The sequence below is a fragment of the Aethalodelphis obliquidens genome, unplaced genomic scaffold (genome assembly GCF_003676395.1).
Source record: "Aethalodelphis obliquidens isolate GAN/ISIS:26980383/991018 unplaced genomic scaffold, ASM367639v1 scaffold2, whole genome shotgun sequence".
NCBI lineage: Eukaryota > Metazoa > Chordata > Mammalia > Artiodactyla > Delphinidae > Aethalodelphis > Aethalodelphis obliquidens.
The window spans coordinates 22,414,554-22,437,224 of record NW_020837946.1 but is presented as its reverse complement, the minus strand read 5'-3'; the positions used below and the strand labels follow the sequence as shown (position 1 = coordinate 22,437,224).

At 41.9% G+C, this 22,671-nt stretch overlaps 1 protein-coding gene across 2 annotated transcripts in view; it reads left to right on the top strand.

Annotated features, from left to right (window-relative positions):
* The window catches only part of VWC2L (von Willebrand factor C domain containing 2 like), a 153,353-nt gene extending 145,071 nt beyond the window's left edge, over nt 1–8,282 (top strand). For both annotated transcript variants that reach the window (XM_027114600.1, XM_027114593.1), the window contains one exon: nt 8,025–8,282. In XM_027114600.1, coding sequence (XP_026970401.1) covers nt 8,025–8,075 — 51 coding nt within the window. In that variant the 3' untranslated portion in view covers nt 8,076–8,282. The remainder of the gene's footprint in view (nt 1–8,024) is intronic.
* The last annotated feature ends 14,389 nt before the right edge of the window (nt 8,283–22,671 follow it).

Sequence of the window (22,671 nt, the reverse complement as noted above, 5' to 3'; positions counted from 1 at the left end):
GGGTAGAGTAATACCAGCTCTTCCTACCTTTAGGACTGCTGAGAAGAAACATGAAAAACACTGAAAGCTCTAACAAGGGGAGGTCATCTGGTTTAAGGTTGGAAAATTGGGCTGAGACTATTTCATCATCTGAAGCAAAAACTAACCAGATAGTGTTTTATACAACAGCAAACCAAGCCATTTTCTGACCACACACATCCTCGTGAAGGTGAGACTGGACACACAGTCTGCTAATGCAGACTGTGAATGATGCCAGATTCTCACAGCTGCTGATTTGCCTGGAATTAGGAAAAAAGCAGCCAACCTTTACCTCTATCGTGTAGCCTGACCGTGTCCTTCCTCTCTCTTCTCCAGTCTTCGGACTTTGCTTAATAGAAGCACCATGCTATAAATCTTACATACTTAAGGGCCAAAAAGCTCTCCAGAGCCCGCACGCTGAAATTTGTGTGGGAGTTGAGCAGTACTGAATTTTCAAATAAAATGATTAACAGGCACCTCTAGGGCAGCCTCTGAGAAAACGATCCTTCCTGACTTGCCACCTTAATCCGAGGAAGCTTTTTGTTCTCAGGTTTAATAAAATAGTTGGAAAGTAACGTAGGGATGAGGGTCTAGAAGCAGGTAGAGAGCAGCACCCCGTTCTCCAGTCTGCAGGCTCCCATCAGCAACCCGAATCTCATCTCTGCTCTCTGTCCAGGCCTAACTAGGCCACTGGAATGTGCTACTGGGGAGGTTTCAGTCACTTCGTTCAATTTTCACTGCAATCAGCTCTCATTACTTGTTGCTAGAAACATTTTCTCCAAGATTTTAAGAGTCGGAAATGGGTTCACCTGATCAGAAGCCTACTTGCTTTTTGGTAGCACAATAACATCTGTCAGACTTCCTGAAGCAGAGAATTAAAATCGGTTAAAAGGATGAACATAATCCAATCCAATTCAATCCCAGACTCACGCCTACAAGCCTCCTATTTGCTGAAACAATGATTTAGATGCCCTGCCGAATAAATATAGGATGTTTATAACCTAACACAATAGGAATCTGCCTCATTTATGCAGCAGGAAGATCGTTTACAGCCAATTTCTAAAAGACACCAAGCATCAATAATAAATTTTCAAATCAAGGCCAGAAATTGCAATACTCAAAAAAGGCCTGTCAGGCAATATGAAATTGTTGTCAGAAGGAGGGTTTTCAGGGACACCATATACCAGTTTATAATCCAGAAGTGACTATAAAATGGTCATGGCCAGCCTGGCTTTCCAAGTCTCTGGGAAGGAGGAGGCTTGGCTGTAAAGGAGATCTGGGGCAACAAGAACAGGGCATCTCCTACTGAGAGATCTCAGCGCCAGCCTGGTGGCCTTTGGAGACGATCGCTAGAGCCACACTTTTTCTCAGCTAAATCTGCTTCTTGGGAGCAATTCCTGCTTTGCACTTACGGAGAAGAGGCTGAATGCTGCTGCTGGAGGGGCTCAATTTTCTGCCCCACAGGGATTGTGTAGCCAGACCTTCCCTTTACTTATACATGTGTGCAAGCTCACACACACATACACACACACAGACTTAAACAGGAATTTAACATCCTAACCTTTTCCCTCTAATCCATCCCATCCCATCCCAGGTGCTATTAAAACTTGCAGGAAGGGCTTCCCTGGTGGCACAGTGGTTGAGAGTCCGCCTGCCGATGCAGGGGACGCGGGTTCGTGCCCCGGTCTGGGAAGATCCCACATGCCGCGGAGCGGCTGGGCCCGTGAGACATGGCCGCTGAGCCTGCGCATCCGGAGCCTGTGCTCCGCAACGGGAGAGGCCACAACAGTGAGAGGCCCGTGTACCGCAAAAAAAAAAAAAAAAAAAAACCTTGCAGGAAATGAAAAGTAGCTCCTACTCACAGGAAGATTGACTTCTGGGATGGAGCCTAGAAAAATGGCTCTGGGTCGCAGCTCAATCACTTACTAGCTGTGACTCTGAGAAAGTCACTGATACTTCCGTGTCTCACTGTCTGACCTATAATACACAGGAAATAGTAGTTCATGTGAGGCGGAAGTAAGGTCGTGGGTGAAAATTCTTCAAAAGAACTCCCAAGGTGTTCACTGAATTCATTGTTGCCAACTGGATCCGGATCTCATCTGAGCTTCCTATAAGAGCAAGCTGGGGAGTCAGGAACAGGAAAGGGTACCATTCTGGCTGACATTTGGAGTGATAGGACACATAAAAAAGCCTCTCCTCGAGGAAAGTAGTCAGAATAAGACGGTTGGTATTTAAGCTCTCCCATTATCTAGCTCTCTGCCTTTTATTAAGTCCCTTAATCTCTCTGAGCTTTACTTTCCTCATGTATGCAATGGGATTCATGATGACACCTTACAGCATTACGGTGAATATGAAACAAGAAAACATATACGAACATGTTCTGTAAACTCTAACGAATGTTCCCTCCCTGGGTCTAGGCCCTCAACTACACTGTCTTGTTTATTTTCTTCATAGCTCAGAATGACTTGAAATGTCCTGTGTGTTTTTCTATTGTTTGTCTGATTCACCCCACTAGAATGTCAACTCCCCAAAGGCAGGAGCTCTGTCTTAACAGCTGTATCACTCATGCTTAGAGTGGTCTTTTTCTGAACATTTCTTACCTGATTGCTAGACAAGCACACTGGCAGTCAGCCCCAGAGAAAAAATTTTGAAGCACATGAAGTCTTCCCTCATTGACCCCTCTGCCCATCCATCTTAGCATCTGAAATGCACAACTGCCTCCTTCCTGTGACTGGGGAATCCTCTATGTATGAAGCAGGTCTCTCTCTCCCTAGAGAAGCTGCAAATGCCAGGTACCCATGTCCCAGCCTCCCTTGCAGCTAGGGTGCAGGAATCTGACTGGGCTCTGTCCCCAGGCTCACCTGCTGCACACTTCCCACTGAAAGCTTGTGACTTCCAGAAGAACTATACAATCCTCATCATGGCAAGACTCTGGTCAGGGAGCTGGCTCTGCTGATGGCCCTCATAGCAGCATCTGGGGTCCTGGGTTGGGAATGTTGACGGAGCAGGCTGCTATATCTGCACCCAAGGTGTGTCTTCACTGGGTCATATCTGTGGCATGATGTTGGCCCTTGTTCCTGATTGTATTCCCTCCAGGCATGGTTCCTTGGGCTATTCTGGATATCCTCTACATACAACTTTAATTAGTGCTTTTATGCTTCACTTATCCAGGACTGGTTTGTTGTTTGACTGATAGGATCCTCCAATTCCCCAAACAGCCCAGTATCTCCATCAGATTAAAACTGACCCTGGTCCCCTAACAGACTCCAGCTAAACTGTCTTCCTAGCAATTACCTGCTCCTCCCAACAACCCTTTGCCTTTTCCCAGATGAAACTGCACGTTTCCTGGTGCTTTTTCCCTTAGGACCTTACTTTCTATAAGGGGTAATCTGATCAGTTAATTCAAGCCGATGTGTTAATTTCTGATGCTAATTTAATATTACCCCAGCATTTTAGCAGATACTTTTAATGCCTCAGAGCAAAGGAGACAGGAATCACACAGTGGCCAGGGCCTGTGAGGGTTCTACTCTTTGTCTGCAATCTCAAAGGTCCTACCTCCATTGAGACATCATGGACAGTCCAAAGATGGGTGCATTGTGGACCAATCACATGGCGACCCTGGTGCAGTTTATGGAATCAGTCTTTACTTCATGATTATCGACGTGCCTGCATATACACAGATGCTTATGTGTGCGCATACACACACACACACACACACACACACACACGAACCCCTACCTAAATACTTCATTGGCTTCCCATTGCTTTTAGACTGAGGAGCAAAATCTTTAACATTCCCAGTAATGCCCTGTATCCTGAGCCCTAACCCAGTGATATAAATGATTATATCATTTGGCTCTCAGGTGGGGAGAGGGGCAGTTAAAATCCTGATCTGTAGCATTTGCTGATTTTAGTGGCATAAATACTTCCCAAATGTTACTTACAAGCTACCAAAATAATATCAACAAGGTTACAAAATTCCTGAATATTTAATAATGGCTCTTTCAAGCCAACAGGAGCGCCCAGCTCCAGAACACCACTGTTTTCCCAGTCACTTCTCAGTACACTCGTCATTCTAAACCCACTGGCTTTTCAACTTCCAACTTCCTCAATGGGTCAAATATTTCTATATTACTAGGGCTAGGCCTGATATATATGTCAGGCCAGATCTATAAGTTCAGAAAATAATTTTGCTTCCAATATATAACTAGCTGGTTCATACTATTTCATTCAGTTAAGCAAACACATACTGAGTTTTTAATATTTGCAAGACACAGTATTAGGCCTGGACCATGAGAAATAATATACTCCGTTCCTGTTTTCAAGGAACTGACGATTTCAATCTACCTGACAGATGAGACCTCCTGCGTTCTGAAAGATCTCTGAGAGAGAAGGCCTCACCACACTCTTGGCAACTGCCACACTCAGTTCTCAGTTCGCTGAGTAATTTGTGTGGGAGCTTCTAATTCCTTGAGAATCAATGCATCTCCATTTCCTCTTATTCTGGGTGCCAGAAGCAAGAACATTTGGTCACCATTCTTCACATAATAAGCCTTCACTCCCTGAGAGTTATTGAGTTATACCTTTGTCTTCTCTTTCCAGATTAAATAATTCCAATCCCTTTAACCTTTTTCAGAGGTCCTATTTGCCAGCCTTCAGTTTAATCATTTTCACTGCACCCTCTGGAGTCTCTCCAAGTCTTCAGCATTAAAATTTGTTGCTTTTGCCATTGAGCTCACTCTTCTAAGCAACTTATTCTTTCACGTAAACCAAGACGAAAGGAAAGCAGCCCCCAAATAAAAGGAAGAGAGTAGATAGAAGGACAGATCTCCTACGTAAGGGATTCATGTAGGACACTCACACGCTGAAAGCAAATAGCATGTACTGTCAGCACTATTAAGGAAAAAGGGCCAAGACCAGAAGAATTTCTAAATAGTGCCAACCATTTTGCTTGACAATTATCTAAATTACTTTTAAGCAGATAAGGCTATTAACAAGCTTGCTTCAGTTACACCTGAAGTTCTCAGACGGGTGCTTAGAAAATCATTGTTAATGAGATCAGACAGGAGTTTTCGATTCTGCACAATACCTCTGGCTGCCAAGTAGACTGTCCAGAGGTTACTATGTAATTTACAGGCAGCGCCTTTGACTGGTCAATCCTGGCAAAGTGCAAAGGATCTTTCATTTCATTCTGTCAGTCAATAGAAATTAATATTTCCTGAGCTGAGAGTGCAGGAATTCTAAATGAGTTTTAAGAAAGGATGTACAGAGGCTGATCACATACATGCTGATCACTGTGTGGTACCAACATATGCCAAAAGGGGCAGATATGAAAACCAGAGCTCTAGGAAAAACCCTCTTCAAGACAAGCATGATGACTTAGAAATCTCTTTTTACCAAGATCCCTCCCTGCCTTTTTCTCTTATTGTTCCACTGAGATGAACCTGCCACCTGTGAGCCAGTAGTGTGCCACACACACACACACACACACACACACACACACACACACACAAAGGGAGAAAAGGAGCGGCTGGGGGGGAGAGGGGGAGAAAGAGGGAGACAGAGGAGAGAGAGTGTGTGAGGATTCTACTGACACATTTCCAAATGCTTTCAAGAAGCTGGGAAAACTCTTTCTGAGTAACATTCTACCTGTTCTGTTTCAGGGACTTCTTTGTTTTGGAGCCAGTGTTTAGAAAAAATAAATTATTTTCCCATCTGGAAAAGTTAAAAGTATACAACTAGGGTGAAAACAGTTGGTTGGATATGGAGAAGTGGAAAGAGAGAGACTATTGCTTTCTCTGGGCTAGTTCTGGGAAAACTGTAGTTAGCGTTCATCTAGTTCAATTTCTGAAGTTAGTATGGCTGTGGTCAGACCCTGTCTGGCTGAGACCCAGCAGGGCTGAGAGAGGTCTGTCAACAGCAGCCATGGGAGAAGCAGCTACGTTCTGAAAAAGATTCCTTGCCAAGTTCTCTAATAACAGGACACATTCATGATTTGGTGCGGAATTTTCTCAGGGAGGTGTAGACTCAAAGACAGTTCAGCCTATCAAACAATGACTTAAACGCTAAGACTTATGGAATTGATATAGTGATCCTTAAATAATCGGCAATTAAGATGGCCAAGAGCTTATAACCACAGCATCTTAAGGAGAAGCACCTCCTGGGCAAAAGAAGACAGTTCGCTAAGCCGTTTAATTTATCCGTGTGGACCCATTATATCCCTCCTATTCCTGCTGGCTCTTCATGCCCAGGCACACGCCCCAGGTGTCCGTCGACCTGAGTGAAGGAAAGGCATAGGTACGCAAACGCAGTCGGTAAATAAATGCACAGTTGAGCTCCGGGAGCTCTGAAACAATGGTGATTAAAGCTGTAGCATATTGAATAGTTGTGTGTTGAGAAATCAACATTGTAATGTAATAATTACCATTTTTAGAAAGGCAAGATTCCAATTATGAAGTGAACTACAAATCACCCCGATTTCATTTATTTCATGGTAAAGATAGTCTCGTAAATTGTTACCAAGTGGTAAGCAAATGAAAGTAGGGCACTGATATCAATGTATGTTGCCATGTTACTTTGTAGTGGTAATGGCAAGTGGCCAATAATGTTGGATGAATAAATCACTAGTAGACACAACTCAATGCTCCCTCTCTTTATCTAAATACGTATCTCAGAGACTTATACCAAGTCGTTTCTAAGAAACAGCAATTTGTATCACTCCGCTATAATCCACTGCACCTTGGGAAGCAATCTTTATCCCATTTAAATTTGAGAAATAATATCACCAATACCGAACATGCGCATTTCTACATTGGGAAGGTTAAAAGAAAACAAAAACCAAAGGGGGGAAAAGAAAAACAGAGAAAATAAAAGGAAAGTAAGGAAAAGGGGAGAAAGACAAGAAGTAAAAAACAGATCGGTGAATTTTAAAAAACATCTATCTTTAACGAACAAGTGACATTTTCAGTAAAGTTTTTCTGAATCTGAAAAAGTAAAATAAAATTCCTGCTGACTTTCAAAAGCCAAACCTTTGGGTCATTCTTTAAAAAAATAGATAACCAGCAGATTAAAGGAACTCCATTTACAAAAATCAAATGAACCTCTCACAAAGCTTGTTTGGGACATGAATAAATCATCTGGTCATGAATTATTCATTGTTATCAAGAAGCAAGCCGGGATTCCAGGAACTGGGCTGAGGGAAGCGCTAAAACCAGGGAGTGAGTGAGTTCATTGTCTCAAACCCACCATGGGAAGGGAGAGGACAGGCCACAGGGTACTGACAAGTGATGCTGACCGTGCTAGATGGTTTCAGGGGACACTCTGGCAGCATTTACACCCCAGAGCATAAAGCAAATAGAGTTTAATCCTTACCTTACTTTAGAAAATTGCATGTACTTAGTAACAGACCGTAAGACATTTTGAGCATTGGATCTTTTTTCTTTTGAATGCGCGACATACATGGGGAATATGAGCTGTATGCAAAAGACAGTAGGAGTTAAAAGTTTGCATTTAAGGGAGTTGACTAGAAAATTCCTTAAACATACACTGTTAAGAGTAGTCTGGGGCTTCCCTGGTGGCGCAGTGGTTGAGAGTCTACCTGCTCATGCAGGGAACACGGGTTCGAGCCCTGGTCTGAGAGGATCCCACCTGGCGCGGAGCAACTGGGCCCGTGAGCCACAACTACGGAGCCTGCGCGTCTGGAGCCTGTGCTCCGCAGCAAGAGAGGCCACCATAGTGAGAGGCCCGCACACCGCGATGAAGAGTGGACCCCGCTTGCCGCAACTAGAGAAAGCCCTCACACAGAAACGAAGATGCAACACAGCAAAAATAAATAAATTAATTAATTAATAAACTCCTACCCCCAACATCTTCTTTAAAAAAAAAAAAGAGTAGTCTGACCTACTCGTTCATGGCTTTGGGGGTTATATTCTTTTTATTGGGGTCGGGAAGAAGGAAAGGGAGCCTCTCACACTTAATCAACTAATCAGCCTATGTATGTGTTCCAGGTCCAAACTGCTTTGCAGGAACTACGATCATTCCGGCTGGCATTGAAGTGAAAGTGGATGAATGTAACATCTGTCACTGTCACAACGGGGACTGGTGGAAGCCTGCTCAGTGTTCAAAACGCGAATGCCAAGGCAAGCAGACTGTGTAGAACAGATTCCCACCCGACGACGAGCTCTTAGGAGAGAATGCTATGCCTTCTACACTGCACATGTTTAAAACAAGAGAAAACAAACAAACTCCTGCCAGCTACAACAGGGTCACCAGCAAAACCTTTTAGGGTTGACAAAAGTGAACATTTTACTAAGAGGAAATTTCTCTTTCTTTCTTGCTATATAAAATATATATAGCATATAGCTATCAAAACTGCTTTTGTAATTATCCATGCTTGATGGTGACTTGACAACTGGATTTCTGGAACAAAAAGAAAGAAATAGCCTTGTACAGGTTTCTTCTCTGGTGACACCTCTGGCCTGCCAGCTCACCATCCACTGACTTTCTCCATTTTTACTCTTCTGTAAACCTGGCATTTTTCTCTTGGAGTGATTTATTTTTTCCTCTTTAGAGTCTAAGGGGCCAGATTTGACTGCACAGTAAGGTTTTGAGTTGTGTCAAATAAGCTTCAGTAAAGCAGTGTCAGGAGTGAGGACCCTCCTGATTAGGAATATGCAAAAGCACCCAAGCGATCACTCCCCTCGAGTGAATCTTGCCCTGCAGGGTCAGAAGAGAGAGGTGCACATAGCTGGACCCACTGCTAAGCTGGGTGCGGAACTGGAGCTCAGTGCAGTATGCGGGGACTCACAATTTGATTCTTACAAACCACACATTTCATTCACAAAATTTTGAAACTGCCGATCAAAAACTAATATGTGAAGAATACCACGAGCATCACTAAAGAATCCAAAGGGAGACAGGTATTCAAAATTGCAGCATCAATCACCAGACTCTCTCATGATGCTGAATTGAAGTTCGGCTCATAATGAAACACACTACACCCACTCTGTCCCCTGGCACGATAAATACCAGAACCAGGGTGAGCAGCCCCACTGTGAATCTGAATCCTTCTGAACACTTCTGGCTTTTGAGTTCAGATTTGGCTGAAAGCCAGTCATACACACAGGCAGTTTTTCTGGTTCGGGACTGTGTTTGCCATGTTACAGTAACGACCGCTCAGCCCTCTGTCTAAAACATAAGATTCAGGACACTCTTTCCACCTCAAGTGCTGATTTAAAGATTAGGGTAGAGTGAGTCTTGCACAATACAATTCCATTTGTTGAACAGTTTTTAAAATGTATATATTAGACACTGAACAATTAAAATGAACCTTTGAAGAGTCTCAAGGTTGCCCTGGTAATGCTGCTAGTATAGGAACAGAAAAAATAAAATACACAGGGTATCCGATGCCACCTCTATTCAAGTGCAAACTTAACAATTCTGAAACCACATGGCATAGCTAGTCACTTATTCCACTCTCCTGTCTTGAAAACCCTGGCACAGATCTGGTAGGGTCCTTGAGGAACCTTGAAGGTTGTCTTCATTACCAATGTTCTTTCCTTTTCTGCTCCCACTCTCACCTGGGCTTGGCCATAGCTCCAGCGGAGTTGCCGCATTCCTGTACAAGGTCTCTCAACCTCAGCGCTATTGACATTTGGGGCCAGACAATTAATTGTCATTGGGAGCTGTCCTGTGCATTTTTAGGATGTTTAGCAGCATTCTTGGCTTCTATCCACTAAATGCCAAGAGCAGTACCCTAACTGTAATAACAGAATGTCTCTGGACATTGCCAAATGTCCCCAGGCTGTGTGGAAGGGGGCAGAATTTCACCTGGTTGAGAACCATTGGTCTAGAATAATCAGTACAGAGTGGTTTTCTACCGGGAGGAGGGGAAGTACCAGGCAAGGTCTGGCTGAGGCTGTGGCTTTGGTGAGCCTCTGAGCCCTTGCGGACAGGCACGACCAGCAGCCCCCAGGGGACGGGTCAGTCTCCTCCAAAGGGAGTGACGCTTCATCACCATAGGTCCACCCTCAGGACACACATCTCTCTAGTCTCATCAACTTGGTTTTCCTTTAAAATCGTCAAGCCCCTCCTCCCTGGAAGCTCCTCCCGTCATCAAGAAAGAGCTGTCATTTCCAAAATTAATGTGTTGACGAGTTGGACCTGACACTTCTCACACACACTGTGCTCGTGTTCTGATACCAACAGTCAGGCTGGCGCCATCCGAGGGAGAACTCAAGCCGCCTTCCCTTAGAACACCAATTCGCAGCAAGGGTGGTGCTTTTCAGTTGCCACCCTGGATACATCCTAAAGACAGTCATGAATCATTCATGAACCGTTCTGCATGATTTATTCCCGCACTTCAAAGCAAAGGCACTCCACACTTCAGCTTGTTTCTAGACAGAGATGTATCATAGAGCTTTCTTTGCCCTGAGGTTGCCTACTGCCAGCCTCAAACATCTTCACTCTTGGAAAGAAATAATAATAATAAATGACAGGAATAAGGTTTGAAACCCAGAAAACATCATTAATAGGGCCATGTTTCATAGTACCCTATCTATTATTAAGGAGTTACTATGTCCTTTGTAGAAAACAGAAGGCGAGAGCCACTGGGAAGCCAGGGTACAGAAATTTTGCATCAAAGGCTGGGCACAGTGAGAGTCACAACAAGAATTTTCGAGAATGAAGTACACTACCCATCAAGAAACTCTCTTCAGAGAGTTTGCAGAATGAAGGCTGCCCAGCGGCCTCTGTTACCAGCCAGAGAGAGGGATTATTTTATTGTTGTCCTTGGATTTTTTTTTTTTTTTTCCCCTCTCAGAGTCTCACTACAAGCTGTTTCCTTTAAGACTTTGTAGCACTGACATTTTTCCCCCTTTAGGGAGAGATGAACCTATACTGTGACAGAATTTCTCATAAACTGATAAACACTTTACAACTTCCTTCTACCCAGGTCATTGAGAAATCCTTTCCAAACTCTGAACAACACAGTTCTGGTTTCATCTGTTGTTGTTGTTGTTGTTGTTTTTCTTTTGAAAGCTTTGTCTGCAGCTACCCCATCACCACTACCCTCCTACATCTCCTCCGCCTTTGGTTCTTGGCTTTAACTACAGCTCTGTTTAAATAAAGGATCAACATCCTGATTGACAGCTGATGCCTGTTAAAAAATGATTCAGTTTCTAAAATCTTTGAAAAATGGTGTGCCTGAAAACTAGTGAGAGAAAAAAAAAACACTAAACACTCAACTGTAAAAAGGGGATTCTAGCTACAATATTTGATGTGTAAAAGAATATATTATTAAAAAACTATTTTGTTAAATATAAAGTGTGTTAACCAGCAAACACGGTTTGTGGTATATTTTCCTTCCTGAATTGCTCCCTTCTCCCTACTCTTCATTTAGTGACTAATTCTAAGTGACTTCTATCATCTGAAAATACATGTGTTGTTAGAGCTATGTTCAGTTAGAATTAGGCATCAGCTTTAGTGTTTGTCTGAGTACATTTTCATTTTCCCTAAGAGAAGGCAAGTCTGATTTAGGGATCAGAGAGGAACTCAAACCAGCAGTGAGAGGGTTAGGGATAGGAAAAATATTTCCCTGACCCAGATCCATGCACACTACTAATGATAATCTGTAATTTTTGAGGGCTTACTCTGTGGCAGGCCCTGTGCTGTGCACTGAACCTTTTCTATTCACGCCACACAGCACAGCTACGAGGCAGGGACTCTTATTATCTCTGCTTTGCTGTTGAGGAAACCAGAATACGAAGAGGTTAAATGCTTTGCCCAAGGTCACAGGATCTTAACGGGCAAAGCAGAAATTTTTTACTGTAGAAGTTTTCAATCATACAAAAATTGAGAAGATTGTATAAGGAACCTCCATTTACCCATTGCCAAGATGCAACAGTTCTCAAGGTTCTGCATAATACTTCATCTATTGTTTTCCCTTGAATATTTTAAAGCAAATATCAGGCATATCATTTCATCTCTACATCATCAAAGAGAGTAATCATCTCTTTGAAAAAAGGGCTGAAACTAACATACCATTGTAAAGCAATTATACTCCAATAAAGATGGTAAAATGAAAAAAAAAAAAAAATAAATATTATTTCTAAAAAAAAAAAAGAAAAAAGGGATAGTTTTTACCAAACCTAACAAAATTAATAATTTCTTAATATCATCAATATCCAGTTTATATTCAAATTTCTTAGATTTTTCTAAACTACAGGGGAGGAGGGGTGTTTGCATGATCCAAAGCAAACCATCTGTAACACTGCATTTGGTCGTTATGCCTCCTAAGTCCACAGTAGGGATGTGAACCCCGCCAACAGACAGCTGTGAACTCTGACAGACTCCTGGGTCTGTTGTTGTTACCAGAAGGTTGTGTTGGGGAAAATCACTCTTTTAAAGTCCATGTTAAACTCCTCCCTAGACTCTAAGCAGGGCAAGCAGTAGGCAAGAGGCTTTCTACTAATAGCGACAACAAAGCCCTTGACCGAGAACCATTTCCAATGACCAGCACCCAGAGGACGCCGCCTTTTATACGTGTGTAAGCTTTCCTTATGGAGTAAGTGCAAACTGTTATTCTCCTTCTCCTTGAGACAAACATACTGCCTAACAGAGTAAAGCTGAACAATACTTTATAAATTGTCATCATCTACTGCATCGTTGGAGGAAGAAAGAAAAAAGCCAACCACTAAGAAAACATCAGCTTGGCATCCCCCGTACACGGATACACGCCCCCGGCTCCACCAACATTTTCTTAAAACGAGATTAGACTATCGTGCTTTTCAGTTTCCCATCCATCCAACTCTCTTTCCCTATGCCCCTTGCCAAGGATTGTTTACAGTTCATTTCTGATTCAACTTTCATGGAAGGGCACTTCAAAGCATAGGAGAGAAAGCTATGAACTGAGACAGTCCTGGGTTTGTTGTTATTTCAGGGTTTATGTTGGTAATACTACTCTTTTAAAGAGAGGTACCTTCATGGTTTTGAAGGACAAATGCTACCTCTGAGTTGGCAACCTTACCTATACTTTCTTACCCTGTTTACAAGGGATTTATACCTCCAACTGGGGGGATAGTCTTATCAGTGAGCCTCAAACTATACTGTCTGGTATGAACACCTGATTCGCCCTGATCAACCTTATAGACCCAGAAGGCATATTGTTCTTTTGATGAGCTAGTGCCTTAGTGCCTCTCACAGAATAAGAGTTAAATACATTGAGTTAAAGGAACTTCTTGAATTTTAAGGATTCAAAATTTGTTTCATATGCCAAACATTTTCAGTTGTGGTAATGACTTAACGGTTTTCTCTTTAAATTTGAAGACCTTGAACTCATAGTTCTTTGAAGCCCAAACTCCAATGTAATTTATCCCAGTGCTTACCTTACTCCCTGGCTTTGAGTAGGGGCCCTTTTTAAAAAGCTGTACTTTTAAAATTAATTTTCAGTTTTAAAGCCTTTCAAATGCATAGTTATGTGAGGTGGGGGAGGAATTCAGATATAAAGTTCAGCTCTTCAGCTACCACGTCTTGAGCCCCTTCTGTGCATCAGATACTATATTGGCTACTTTACAAGAGAAAATGACTTACATTCATCAGCTCAACCATTCTGATAACTATCATGAAATCATGAACTAGCATTCCCATTTTGCAGACTGGAACAGTGAGATTCAGAGAAGTTCAGTCATTTTCACAGGCTCGCCCAATTTTATATCAGGGCTCTAAGTATTAAACCGAACGTTACCCATAAAACAGCTTAGAATAGAGCCTGGCACATAAGAAGAGTCTATTATGTGTCCGCTATCATTATGAGGTTATGGTATGATAAGAGATATCTCATGGATAAGGTAACCCTAGGTTTGGATCATGAAGCTTGAGTAAAAGACGGGCAGGAATTTGGGGTTTGCTATTGGCATATTTAAAAATAAATAGTATCTTTGGAGTGTGACAAGCAGTCAGGTGTGATTTGAGGGTGAAGTTGAAGATGGTGGGACATGGTGAAAGATGTGTCCAGGAAGGAAACCTAGTTGTCAGGTGATGGAAAATCATGCTCAGAAAACTGGACTTGGTTTTTCTTGATACTGTGGATTAATTAACATCAAAAAGAGGGTGACATGGCCACATGTAAGTCTTAGGATAACAATTCTGACAGCAGAGTGAAGGACGGGATGGGGTCTAGTGAGAGAGAGGTGGGGACACTAAGGAGAAGCAATTACAAGAGTCCAGGAAGGAATAATGAGGATCTGATCTGGTAGTGGTGACACTCGAACAGACTGGTTGGGAAACAAGACTTCATGGAGGAACAAATGGGATTCAAGAATTAAAGTAGCCCCCATTTCTAGTTCAGGTGATTAGAAGGATATTGATGCTAATAACCACCAGAAGCATGGAGCTCATGCTTTCTTTGGGGTGGCACATACCCCACTTTAGACTTTATGCTGAAGATGCTGATAATACCAAGGTATTTAGGATTAACCTCAGATACGCTTGTCTACAGGGCAGCCCACTCTGTTTCTATTTGCCAATGCCTTTTTCATCCTGGTTTGAATAATTGCAATTTGAAGGGCCAAAGTCCTCCACTGGTCATACATGTTTTCATAGTATTCTTAAAATGGAAGTCAAAGGTTGGCATCAAAAGAACAGAATTCTTTACTAATTTGTGGTAAATATTAATCTCACACCATGGTGAAATAATTTCTTTTGCATGGTATGATACAAACTGCTTATAAATTTCCAACAGCTCTCTCTGTTCATGCCCCTTCAGAATATAAATGTCAGTTTTATTTTTACATTATCATTCACCAGGGTTTTGGAAACTCAAAAAGAAAGAATTTTTTCAACCATCCACTGCGGCCTTCTCTTTTTTTTTTTTCTTTCAGAACATACAGGATTAGGTGACAAGTTAGGTCCTGGAGAGCCTTTTGAGCTGAGATTTCCAAGGATATCCACCCTGTTCCCATTCCATTTTTCTTGGCCTTTGTTTGTTTTTTGGTTTCATTCACTTTTTAATTAATCACAACATTGGGTCAGCTAGACCCATTAACTGCATTTCTCATTTAGACCTTTCAGAGATGCAGTTGCAGATGCAATTTAATTTGTTGACCCATGATCAACAGCAATTAATAACATCTCTTTAATCTTGTTGAAAGGTCTGTCTCTGGCTCCCAGTAGCCACCATCTCAAGGGAAAGGTAGGCACACTCACAGGTTATTTAGCTTCTAGGCAATAGCTGCCCTCACCCACCTACTCTTCTCATGGCTTAGTGGCCATTTCAGAAGTCACTGTTCTCTAGGGCCCTTTCAACGATCACAGAAAAGTTTATCCAGACTCCCTTATCTGATTCCTCTGCTGCAAATTCATTATGCAAACAAACTCTGAGAAAAAGACTCTAAAGTCATTTTTTAATTCAGAAAAATAGATTTGACTTTTTCAAGTGCATTATGTTAATAAAGTAAATGCTCAAGTTTCCTGGCTCTTCTCCATGTTGCCTTGTGTAACCCAATCACTGCATCCAGACTTTTCCCCTTTGATTTGTCATATTCAATTATTCAATAAATAATGTTCCAGCTAGGAAACTAGGCACTGGGGGTTAAAACTAAATGAGGCAGGGCTTCCGTGGTGGTGCAGTGGTTAAGAATATGCCTGCCAATGCAGGGGACATGGGTTCGAGCCCTGGTCCGGGAAGATCCCACATGCCGCGGGGCAACTAAGTTCATGCGCCACAACTACTGAGCCTGCACTCTAGAGCCTGTGAGCCACAACCACTGAAGCCCGTGCTCCTAGAGCCCATGCCCCACAACAAGAGAAGTCACCGCAATGAGAAGCCCACGCACCACAACGAAGAGTAGCCCCCGCTCGCCGCAACTAGAGAAAGCCCGCGCGCAGCAACGAAGACTCAATGCAGCCAAAAATAAATAAGTAAGTAAATAATTAATTTTAAAAAAAACTAAATGAGGCATTTTTTTTCCTGCTCTCAAGGAGCTTACAGTCTGGTGGGGCAAATTAGCTAGGCAAGTCCACAATGACAGAGAGGGGCGTGCTGTGCTCCAAGTATGAACAGGTATACTGGTAATATTTGCACAAGACAAGGCATCATCCCAGGACTGCGGGAAGGCTTCCTGGCAGATGGACTGTGCAATAAGTTTTAAAAGAGGAAAAGACTAAAGAATGAGGAAGTATCCAATGTCCTTGTGTAGTACTGATATATAAGGTGAACTTTCCACTGGTACAGCTCAGACCATGTAACTGCCCCCCTGTTGCTAATAATGAAATCCATCCAAATCAGTAAATATGTGCCTGTCACTAAACCAAGGACTCTGAGCAAATAAATAAACGTCACCTTCCTACTGTGAAGGAATCACTTACTTATCCTGGTGCCATCTGTCCTTTGCTCTATAGTCAGCTTACTGACCAGTGGAATTCATTGTCCTTTACCCAACTGGGGTACCAGCTACACTGCCTTTTATCAAAACTTGTCCTTGCATCTCAGTAGGAATTTGAGGAATGCCATTCTTCCATCGTATTTACATTTTTGGCTTCATCTATTGACTTGTCCTACCTGGTACCAGGCTCAGCTGTGGAACAGAAGACTGCGGCTCCTATTAAAGCATCAGAAAGCAAGCAGGAGACATACTGGTGAGCAAGGAGCCCTTCCCAAATGTTCAGAAATGACAATCTAAGGATGACCGCGTACTCTATAAGCTCATAAGACTAGCCTTGAAACCAACTGTCAATAAGTTTTCTGGGTTAAAATTTTACAAAGAGATAATTAAAAAGATGCTAGGCAACATCTTATAGAGAAGATCTGCGGCTACTAGATATATAAATATAAGGCACGGGATTTCTAAACTGCAAGTAGAAAATGTCTAAGGTGCATATGTGTATTTGTATCCACGTGTTAATAGTAGAGTACTGTATATCGATAGAAGTGTAAAAAGCTATAGACATTACAGTGGACTGATGGCTGTGTCATTAAGATCACATACTTGCTATGTCTCCATAAAGCTAGAACATTCTCCCACTTTTGTGCCTAACAATTGCAGGCTTGTTTAGCCTACAGTAATTCTTATCCCACCTTTGCCTTGCTGTGAAGCATTTCATTAGTTCTGCTTGTTCATAGATTTAATTTTCCATCCCTAATCATTTGTGTCTCATGTGGTACATTGATTTCAGAGGGAGGTTGAACACGAGCAAAGGAGAGTTGCAGAGGGGAATGAAAATCAAGTTGCGTGGAACCTAAAATCATTGCAGTGACAATGAGATATACATATAAAAAAGAAAAGTTTCTTATTAAATGTGAAAAATATTAACATAAACATATAGTTGGGTTTTTGTTTAATTGCTTTTTTGGGTTTTTTGTTTGTTTTTGTTTTGCAACTAGGCAGTCATTTTTTCTGCTCAAGAGGACATATCTTCCATTTATCTGCTCTGTTTACTATCTCTTGTGGTCCTGCAAGGCATTACTGCTATAAGATGAACAGAGAAGGACTCCCCTGAGTATCCAGATATGCAGGGGTACCTGCGTGCGGTCAGAGGAGAATGTTCTCCAAGCTGCTTCACTTGTTTACATAAAGCACGCTCCTATCCTGTTGGCTGGGCTGGATGCCACTTTGGGTTCTCCAGAGAACTCAGCAATGATCCAGGAGGTTCTCACCACTCAGTTGCCCGTTTCTCAGCCTGACAAGTATTCTGACCTCAGGAGTGTTGACTTTAATTGCCTGAGTTTGCTTGAGATACCCATTTGTATCTTCCAGCTCATGAGTGACTGAACAGCTCTATGCAGGCCACTTGGGATATAAACAGTAGAGGGAGAGGCCCCAGCATCAGTCATGAATGAGAGCAGAGACAGCAGTGTTTCATTCCCCACTCCCTTTCTTCCAGCATGTGCTTTTTATCAGCAGCCAGACCACTGGCTACCCAGCCTCCAGAGTCAGCAGCCTATAATAGCTTTATTAAGAGATTCTGACTGGGTCTTTTTTTAAAAAAAAAACAAAAAAAACAAAACAAACCTTTAGCTATCCTCCAATGAGCAGGGATGGCTAGGGTCACAGTAGCAAAGTTGTGAAATGATTCATCCAAAAAGCATAAAGTAACTTTAAAAAAAAGGGGGAATGCACAGAATTATATTCCATAACACCAATGTGGCGTGCAATGATACATTCCTTCTTTGCACTTGTGGAAGTAAAACCAGAATGTACATCTGTAATCACATATTCCATCCCACTGATTTGCTCTTACAGATAATGGAAGGTCAGTCATCCAACTCACATGCCTATTGAAATGATGTCAACTCAGAAAAATATTCTTTGTTTACCATAAAATCTATATTTCAGGGCTTCCCTGGTGGCGCAGCGGTTGAGAGTTTGCCTGCCGATGCAGGGGACACGGGTTCGTGCCCCGGTCCGGGAGGATCCCACATACCGTGGAGCGGCTGGGTCCGTGAGCCATGGCTGCTGAGCCTGTGCGTCCGGAGCCTGTGCTCCACGACGGGAGAGGCCACAACAGTGAGAGGCCCGCGTACCGCAAAAAAAAAAAATCTATATTTCAGGACATATAAATCCACTGTATAGGCTGGGTATGTAGCAACCATACAGTCTTCTTTAGCTGCCCTCTGGAGAAATAAAAGGGCGTGTTGGAAATGCATCACGCATGTGGTAAAATACAACCTAGAAACCTGTTCTTTCACCCTCAGCTCTGACACACAATGAGATACAGATTTTTTAAACTGTTTGCTTCGTTTGAGCAATCGCATCTTTAGCATCATCGGACTTGGGGTTGAACTAAATAATCTAGTCCAAAATAATTTTCTTTGAGAACTGATTTATGGCTACTGAGCTGAACCAAAGAAACTGGATCTTTGTAAAGGCCCACTTAATGGCTCTGTAGATATTGCCAGAACTACGTTTGCAAGGCCAAATGCTTTCTTCCTTTGTATAAATGATTCATTGTAAGTGAACATCTTTTAAGCTTCTCCCTGACTTCCTCTATACATACATACAAGCACACATATGATACTTATGACACGGGATAGACAGGGTGTATCACTAGCACCCCAGAAGTCCCCGTGTGCCCCCTTCCAATCAACGCCCTCACCACCACCAAGGATAACCCCCACCAAGGATGGTGAATCTCCAAACAGCACAACTCGCTTTGGCCTGTTTTGAAACTCAATAGAATCAGACAATATGTATTTTTGGAACCTGGCTACTTTCATTCCACATCTTGTTTGTGAAATCCATCCATATTTTTACATTCCTTTATTTTCTTTATGAAAAGGAGATTTGATTTCATTGCCAGAGCTACATCCCTTGATTTACTAGGAGAAATGTAATCATTAATATTAAAAAAAACTAAAGTCTCACCCAGAGATCAGAGATGGGGGAAAAAACTCTTATAAACTTACTTTTTGCTTCTTTTTCTATGGATTTAATAATATACATTAATTTACGAATGTACTGGACTCCTACATAGGGCCACCTCCTTTCATTCATCAGTAAAGTCTTACACTAGCTTAGAAAGTGAGCTCAGAAAGGTTAGCTCTGAAATAGAGAAGGAAGAAGCAGCATGACATCCAAGCTGGGGTCACTGGAGACTAGAGAGAGTGTCAAATATCTCCCAAGGGGGACAACTCATCCTAGCAGGAACTGTGTGTTCTGTAATCTTGGCCTGGCACACCTGGACCCACCCTACCCCCACTCCTTCTCTTTTCCAGCCCTCAGTTCTCAGTGTAAAGGGCACTAACCTCTCACCCTGATTGGATCAGGTCCCCAGGATGTTCTTCCCTAGCCCTCTGGACTTCTCTTTTTGGAATATTTATGACCCCATACGTAACATTTTTTAGCTGTCCATTCCACCAGACTATAAGTTGATGAGGCATCTAGCAGTGTCCTGGCACATAGCAGATATTCATCTAGTATTTTTTGAATGGGTGAATTAAGAAAGGGACAAAATTAAATGTTTCAGAAGTCCTCAAGATATAAAATCCATTTTATCCCTAAACTTTATGATTTGTTTCCTTCTTCTTGGTGTTCTCATGTCAGGAGAAATATGTAAGTCTCTCTATAAACAAACAAACCAGAAACTCTTGAGTGTCAAATAAATCTACTTCTTTCTAAACACAAAATGTTTCCTCATTTCCAGGAATGTGTGCATTATAGGTTACTTAAATTAGAGGTCCAGCTGCTCAGCATTTTGGTGCCAAAACCCACCAAATGAATGGAAAATCAGGAGAGCAAACACATTTGCTTAAAAACCATCTCAGACAAGTGGATCCATGGAGAGCATTAAATGACATCTTTAAAAAAAAAACTTGTAATGCACATACCCCTCCTCAAAGCTGGTGGATCCATTCAGGATGAAGTATTGGCAAAGAGAGGAGACAGTTAAAGTGCTGTGTGTTTTTATGTTAACCTCCTGTTTTGTCAGAGAAATTAGACTTTTTCATTTCTTCTTTCAAGACTCTTAGACTGTGAGGAAATTGACTAAAATGACCAAGAGAGCATGTTAATACAAAGTGCTTTCTTCAAAAGTGATTCAGATGGTCACATGATGGGTTCAGTTTTTGCAGTTATAGATAATCAACAGAACCTAGTGACAGTCTGATTTGGCAGGTACAATAAAGTTAAAACAATTTTAATTCTGACTTCTTTTAGGGGAGGGTTCTAGGAATTCCTAGAACTCCAAAACTGGAAGGGCCTCAGAGGCTGTGAATTCCTTAATCTAATGGGCATTAATTATTACCGATAATTTACACATAAAGGTACTCACATTTCTAATAATTAAAATGCATTCATAGTACATGTTACTACACAATAGCAACAATCCTATAATCCTGGCAGTGCCACCAGTTCCCAGAAACTTTTAGCCAGTATCTTAAAACACTAAGCTGAAACTCTGGTGTATATCCCTTGGGAGTTTCTTAACACAACGCTTGCTCTTAAAACCAGTTTCCAACCTGTAAGTGACACAGAGAGTGTCTAAGTCAAGAATCCTTCCAAAGTTCTTTTCCATAATCTACCCAATTACCTAAAACTTTCAGCCAAAGGAAATCTTATATAAAACTATTAAATGTATTAATTTAACCCAAAGACAATTTAATGAGCATTTTAAATCAGTTACCAGATGGAAGGCACTGGGCTTCATGTTGAGGGTACTAAGATGAATACAAAGTAGTATTTTTCACAAAAAACTTTATAGCCTAGAGAAGTAGAGACACAAAACTGTCAATAAAATTTCAACATATAGAGGTTTGCATAAGAGGTGATGGAGCATAAGAGAGGATTGCTTCACACTGGATTTTAGAGAAGTCTTTCTGGAGAAAAGGATGCTGCATCTGAGTCTTGAAAGATGAACAAGGGCTAACTGGATGCAAAAAGGTTGAGCAGGCTGTTGCAGCCAAGGGAACACCACAAATAAGGACAGGCAATGTGAGGCAGCACTGCAAGTGTAGAGAGTTATGACCAGATCCATGGTACCCTCGGATTGAGAGACGAAGCTAATAAGACAAGCGTAGACCAAGTCTGGAAGGATCTTGTGAGCTCTGTTAAGAACTTAAACTCCTGTTGGTAGATGTTAGGAAACCACTGGGAGATTCTCAAGAGGGGAGCTATGTGGTCAAATGTGCAAACTGGAGAGAGGATTCTGGTTCTGGCTACACCATGAAAATACATCTGGGGCAGTGACACTCTACTGAAGCAGGATTAGGGGGCAGCTGTACTCAAAAGTCTACACCTGAGCATTGTTTATAGGGGTAAAGAGAAATGGTTCCATCTGGGCTAACTTTAGGCAGTAAAATGAGGACTTGAGAATTGCATATGGGAGTTGAAAGGAGGAAGCAGTGTAGTCTGAGTGAGAGCTGAATTACAAGGGGAAAAACAGGTTGGGTTTGTAGGAATAGGACTTTCAACTTTAAGCATGTTAAATTACAGGTGACTGTGTGAGATTTCTAAGTCACTTTCTCCAGGAGACCATTGGATATATGAGTTTGAAGTTCAAGGCCAAGCTTAAAATAGGAATACAGGGTGAAGAGTCCTGACATAAAAGACATGAAGCAGATAAGCTTGAACAAGTAAAGACTATAGAGCTGGGAAAGTATCAGTTATAACACATAGAATCAAGCCAAATGAAGATGCATGGGACGCTGATCAGGAGGTCATCCATCTGTACAGCCACACATTCTTCTGTATTCTACTCATGCTAAAGCCCTTACTCAGTGTTGCCAATGGTCAAAATATTCATAAAACCTTGTCGCTTATATTTTAGAGAAGCAAAGCCAAGAGCTAATGATGGATTAATGTTGAGCCAAATGTAAGTGGCTCGAATGAAAAGTGATTCTCAGTTATCTCAGAGAGATTCAACATGATGCTTTGATGTTACCTACCTATGTAGATAAATACATAAATTGCTGAATAAAGGGCATGTGAGTAATTGACTCTCATACAAATAATTTTTACCTATATGTGCTGAAATGCTCATTTCTCAGTCCACTGAGTTCGATTTAATGCACAGAGAGCATGTCTAGAATCAATAGGACTTTGAAGGTTTCACTTTTAATTTTACTCACGTGAAACATTCCAAGTGCTGCTTGATAATTCTAGCATCTACACAGCATCAGCAACAGGCCCCACAGGAAGCATGAGGCCGAGCTTAGAGCCCTTC